Consider the following 6,000-nt stretch of genomic DNA (forward strand, 5'->3'; position numbering starts at 1 on the left):
TGGACCATAGAAAGTTAGGGCTGAAAGGGGCATTAGCAGCCATTAAGGCTAATCCCTGCACTTTTTATAAAAGAAAATTGAAGCCCTGAGAAATGAAGCAATTTTCCCAGTGTCACATAGGTAGAAGGAGGCAGATTTAGGACCTTAACTTGGATCTCCTAATTTTCAAGGCAGCACTCTTTCTTCTTTAGCATGCTACTTCCTCTGAGGCTTTAAATTCTGATGAAGAGGAATCTGAAAAAAAAAGAAAGATCGAAAAAAGTATAAGTAGTTTCCTGAAATTTCATCTTTGTATTGTGTACTTTGGTCATTTAGTAGTCATTCTTCCTAAGTTCAACCTTTGTTTTGGATTTTGGGAAAGAAAAAAAAATAGACAAGGCAGAAGTATGATGAAGCCTCATATTTTTCATTATAATTCAAGTGCTAATAGTTCCTATCCTTGCATGTCTGTCCCCCAAATTCCAAACTCTAAACTAAAGGTCTAGGGATATATACTCAGGTCTAGGAGTAGTAGCAGCAACTCTCAAGTTTTGGAGAAAGAAGTTGAGATTTGTTTGGCTCTCTTGCAACCTATGTGGTCTTAGGATTGCCATAGGATCCCCAAGGAATTCTGGGCTTCTACTGATTTGGCAGCAACTATGGTGTTCAACTAAAGATTGTTATGGCTTGTTGTACTGTTGGGTTGCTAGATCTGTGCCCAGGACAATGCAGAGCATGTTTTGTTAGAATATTATTCTCCCAAATAATTGCAGTCTTATTTTATATATTTATTATGTATTGTGCTCCCATATGTTGCATGTACTCTGATATAGCAACATTTGACTGAATTTGGTGTTTATCTTTTTTTTTTAATATTCATTCATATAGGTATGAAGCCAGCTTGGGTTCTGTACCCCCACCAGATTATGGAACCCCAACATTGCATTATTTTGAGGACTGGGGTGTTGTGACTTATGGAAGTGCCCTGCCTGCAGAGATCAATAGACCTTTTCTTTCCTTCAAGTCAGGAAAACTCGGAGGACGTGCAATCTATGACATTGTTCATAGAAACAAGTACAAAGATTGGATCAAAGGATGGAGAAACTTTAATGCTGGCCATGAGCATCCTGATCAAAACTCATTTACCTTTGCTCCCAATGGTGTACCTTTCATCACAGAGGCTCTCTATGGGCCGAAGTACACATTCTTTAACAATGTACTGATGTTTTCTCCAGCTGTATCAAAGAGCTGCTTCTCTCCCTGGGAGGGTCAAGTCACAGAAGACTGTTCATCAAAGTGGTCAAAGTATAAACATGACTTGGCTGCTCATTGTCAGGGGAGAGTAGTTGCTGCTCTGGAGAAAGAGGGAGTGGTTTTTGTTCGAGGGGAAGGAGTTGGGGCTTACAACCCTCAGCTCAGGATGAAGAATTTCCAGAGAAACCTAATTCTCTTGCACCCTCAGCTCCTCCTTCTTGTGGATCAAATTCACCTGGAAGAAGATAGTCCTCTAGAGGCAGCAGCCAGCTTTTTTCACAATGTGGATGTCCCTTTTGAGGAGACTGTGGTGGATGGTGTCCATGGAGCTACCATTAAGCAGCGAGATGGTACATATAAGATGTATTGGATGGATGATACTGGCTATAGTGAGAAAGCAACCATAGCTTCAGTGACATATCCCCGGGGATATCCATACAATGGAACAAATTACGTGAATGTCACTACACACCTCCGGAGTCCCATCACTAGGGTAGCCTACCTCTTCATAGGACCCTCTGTAGATGTTCAAAGTTTCAACCTCCATGCAGATGCTCAACAATTAGATGTATTTATAGCCACTAGTGACCATGCTTATGCAGTTTACCTTTGGACAGGTGAGGTTGCTGGACAAACAGATTTTGTACATGTCATTGCAGATCGCCGAAAGATTCTGTTTGATCAGTCGGCCATCATTAAGAGCTCCTCTGTGTCTGAGGTGAAAGATTATGCAGGAATCGTAGAACACAGTCTTCAACATTTCAAGCCAGTTTTTCAGCAGCTGGAGAAGCAGATCCTGTCCCGTGTCCGTAACACAGCTAGCTTTCGAAAGACAGCTGAGCGTCTACTGAGGTTTTCAGATAAGAGACAAACGGAGGAAGCCATTGATAGGATATTTGCAATCTCTCAACAGCAGCAGCAGCAGCAGCAGAGAAAAGAGCAGCTACAAGGCAAAGCAAAGAAGAACCGAAGGGTGGGTAGGCGCTACAAATTCATTGATGCCGTCCCTGATATTTTTGCACAGATTGAAGTAAATGAGAAAAAGATCCGACAGAAAGCTCAGATTTTGGCACAGAAAGAATTGCCTATAGATGAAGATGAAGAAATGAAAGACCTTTTAGATTTTGCAGATGTCTCCTATGTGAAACATAAAATTGGAGTACCCTTCAGAGGACAGTTTGGTCTGGCCCAGATGGTGACAACTGCCCGAAGTAGGGCCCCCTCAATATCCGCTTCCTATACCAGGCTTTTCCTCATCCTGAACATTGCTATTTTCTTTGTCATGTTAGCAATTCAACTGACTTACTTTCAGAGAGCCCAGAGCCTTCATGGACAAAGATATGTCTATGCAATCCTTCTGGTTGATAGCTGCATCTTATTGTGGTTGTATTCCTCTTGTTCTCAATCTCAGTGCTAGAGCCATGCTGCCATGAACTGCCCAACCTTTCTGGGAATCCTGGAATCTATACAAAACTCAAAATCCCTTTAAAGGGTGCTAATTTTTTTGGTGGGTTTACTCTCCTCAGGTCCATTCCAGGAAGTCTGAGAGCAGGAGAAAGAAAAGGATTTTTTCAATAAGGGGGAGAGGAGACAGTAAGGCTTAGGACATGTATAACTTCTTTTAGAAAATGAAGACTCATTTGATGGTCCCATAGTACCTGGAAAATAGTTTGCTTTGCTAATAACAATAGCATGATCACTTTTAGCTGAAACAAAAAGTCCAGAATTATCATACTTTTCTTACCATGCCATAAAAAAAGAGGAAACTGTTTTTTGAATTGGGTTTATATAATGAACTTGATATTCAACTCAAACATTGTTCCATGACTACCAGAGAGTTTTTAAAGTTGTAGTATAGCCTTCCCCTGGAGGTAGTCTCAATAGTGCCTTATTTAGGTCATTTTATTGAATCTTTGAAACTGGAAGGGATCTTAGAGGTCATCTGGTCCAACCCCCTTCCCTTCTTTTTTTTGCAGATGAGAAAACAAAGGCCCTGAGGAAGAAAGCAACATGACCATGATCACATAGGGTGTTAGTGTTTATGATATGCAAAGCCAAAATAGTCCCTGCTTTCAATGAGGTCATATCGCAAGAGGATACAATACATAGACCTATATGTATACGCATGTGCATATATGTACATATGCATGTATGTATACATATATAGGAATATATATTTATATACAAATAAGTGAATACCAATAGTTGCATCTCGGGCTAATATTCAGATATACAAAAGAGGGAGCACCAAGTTATCATGAAAAACTTAGAATATTTTTCCTCCCAGGAAGCAAAAAACTTTCTTGGCAGTATAAATCTTCATATTTATATACACACAGAAACATGTGCATACACACACCTGACAAAAACTTCCCAAACTTCCAAATGTAGTTTGAGATGAATTCTCTTATATGATACACTATGAGAAAAAAAGGTTCAATTGTGAATGAAAGTTGAGTGTGATCCTGGTATCCCTTGTATGGGGAAAAAAGATCAGAAATACCAGCTAGGATAAACAATTGAAACAGTCACTTGTGTGACTTAGAGACAGATTTCCTTCCACACCAAAGAAGATGAGAAGAAAAATATTATATATGATGGTTATCTTTCTAATAAGGAAAGAAATGCTTTCCTTCAAGTTTATTTTGTTAAATAAACAGATGGTTATTGTCTCATTTTTTTATAGTCTTGTCTTTTTTATGTTGAAAGATCATGTAGGATGTCCAACTGCCCCCCCCATTCTTTAAAAACTTTATGTTTCACTAGAATTGCATTTACAGATAGGTACCAACTAGTGTGAATGATGAATCCTGCAAAGTAGATGAATATAGTCAGATTCACTCTATTTAAAGTTATAACTATGTAAAAGAGGCAAATATAGAGTGTAAATTCAAATAATTCAACTACTTAACAGGACCCAATATATGCATTAATTGAGATTGGACAATAATTAAAGGGATAATATTTCATGTAATATTGCTATGACAGAATTAAACTAAATTCATTTCTATTTGCTTTTGGCACAAATATTTAGGATTTTTATCTTTAAACCTTAATGTGAACATCAAGGAATAAGATTTCTTCAGAAGTAATAGCAAACATTAAAATTAAAGTGAAATGTAAAGATGTGGGTTTTATATCTTCACAAATGACACTGGTACTATTATCTGGGGAAAAGAGTAGGTTTAATTGCTTGTTATCTTTGCAAGTCAGTCCAAAGATTAAACCAAATTTCTTAGAAAAAAATTTCCCCATACTTTAACTGTTATACTTAAGTACATTTGAATGACTTCCATTAGAAAATGTGCAAATTATTTTAAGCTTGATTTGCAGGAAAATAAGAAGATTGCTCATTTATATGACCAAAGTGATGACAGTTGTAACTATTTTCTTTTTTATTGGTAAAAGGAGAGTTTATAAGAAAGATTTTTAAGCATAGGAAAAATGGATAGCATCTGCTTTATTTTTTATCTATTGGGATGGGATGATTTTTTACTCCAGGCTGTCCGTTCTAAATTTGACTATTCCTGATAACCAGTTTTTTTACTCATCCACCACATGTGAACTCTAGAAAGCAAGACAAGAATAATATTTCCCCCTTTCATGTAAGAGGTCTCTAGGGAGGATGTTATTATATACTTTGCTTCTAAGATTATTGCTTCCAAAAGAGCAATGCTTCTGTCTGCCTTGAATAGACACACTTACTGGGATTTAGTCTGTCTTTATGTATGACTCAAAATGCACTTAATTTCATTAACTATTCCTTCACCCTACTCCCTCACTCTATTCATCTAAAAAGATTGTTTGTTGGAGATATTCCAAGGGAAATTAGGGAGAAAAGGAACCATTTTGCTGCTAAAATGTAATCAACCCCAGACTTGAAGGAAAGACTGAATACACAACTATTCTAAAAACTCAGCTTTCTTCTTTCCCCCCTATTTGCTGATAGGGATAATAAGGGCACATTTACATATGACATATTTTTCTAGTTACTTAAACTTGGATGAAATGTGCTACTAAAATTAAGTTTATGCTGACATTTCATATGCTGACATTGAGGCCCAAGGAGCTCAACTTGCTGAAGACCATGCAACCAGTTAGTGGCAATGTAGTATTAGAACCAAGTCATTGGTCTTTCAGCTGCCCCACATAAGCTTTTTATCTGTTAGTTCCTTTGACAAATTAGAGCTTCCTAATTAAATATGTGAATTTTCCTTATTTTTATAAGAAGCAGAGTAGAGATAATCAATGATTAAAACTTTTATTTTTAATTTAATTATAAAATTAAACAAAAATTGTTTTTTTCTTTCATCTATCTAAAAACAAAGATTTTATAATAAATATACATGGTTAAGAAAAACAAATTCCCATATTGGCTATATATTTCATTCTGCATTCTGAATCTATCACCTCTCTGTGAGGAGGCTTCTTTATGGTCCTCTATAATCATGACAGGTCATTGCATTGATCAGAATTCTTTCAAAGTTGTTTGTTTTTATCACCTTTTTGCTACTATATAAATTATTCCTTATTCTGTTCAGTTTATTCTATATCAATTTTTACAGTTCTTTCCAAGTTTCTCTGGAACTGTCCCATTCATAGTACAATAGGGACAGCTAGGTGGTGCATTTGACAGGGTGGACAGAGCACCAGCCCTAGAATCAGGAGGATCTGAATTCAAATTTGATATCAGACATTGGACACTAGGTGTGTGATTACTCAATTCTGTTTGTCACCCATCCAGGCCATCTCCAGTCATCCTGATTC

At 37.0% G+C, this 6,000-nt stretch overlaps 1 protein-coding gene across 3 annotated transcripts in view; it reads left to right on the top strand.

The window, feature by feature from the left end:
* Positions 1 to 5,460, top strand: part of DSE (dermatan sulfate epimerase) — a 98,098-nt gene extending 92,638 nt beyond the window's left edge. For 2 of the 3 annotated variants that reach the window (XM_074187408.1, XM_074187409.1), the window contains exon 6: positions 868 to 5,459. In XM_074187408.1, coding sequence (XP_074043509.1) covers positions 868 to 2,650 — 1,783 coding nt within the window. In that variant the 3' untranslated portion in view covers positions 2,651 to 5,459. Of the gene's footprint in view, positions 1 to 867 lie in introns of all 3 variants that reach the window. The other variant, XM_074187411.1, reaches the window with a different exon arrangement.
* The last annotated feature ends 540 nt before the right edge of the window (positions 5,461 to 6,000 follow it).

The sequence above is a fragment of the Macrotis lagotis genome, chromosome 5 (assembly GCF_037893015.1).
Source record: "Macrotis lagotis isolate mMagLag1 chromosome 5, bilby.v1.9.chrom.fasta, whole genome shotgun sequence".
In the NCBI taxonomy this organism is placed as follows: Eukaryota; Metazoa; Chordata; class Mammalia; order Peramelemorphia; family Peramelidae; genus Macrotis; species Macrotis lagotis.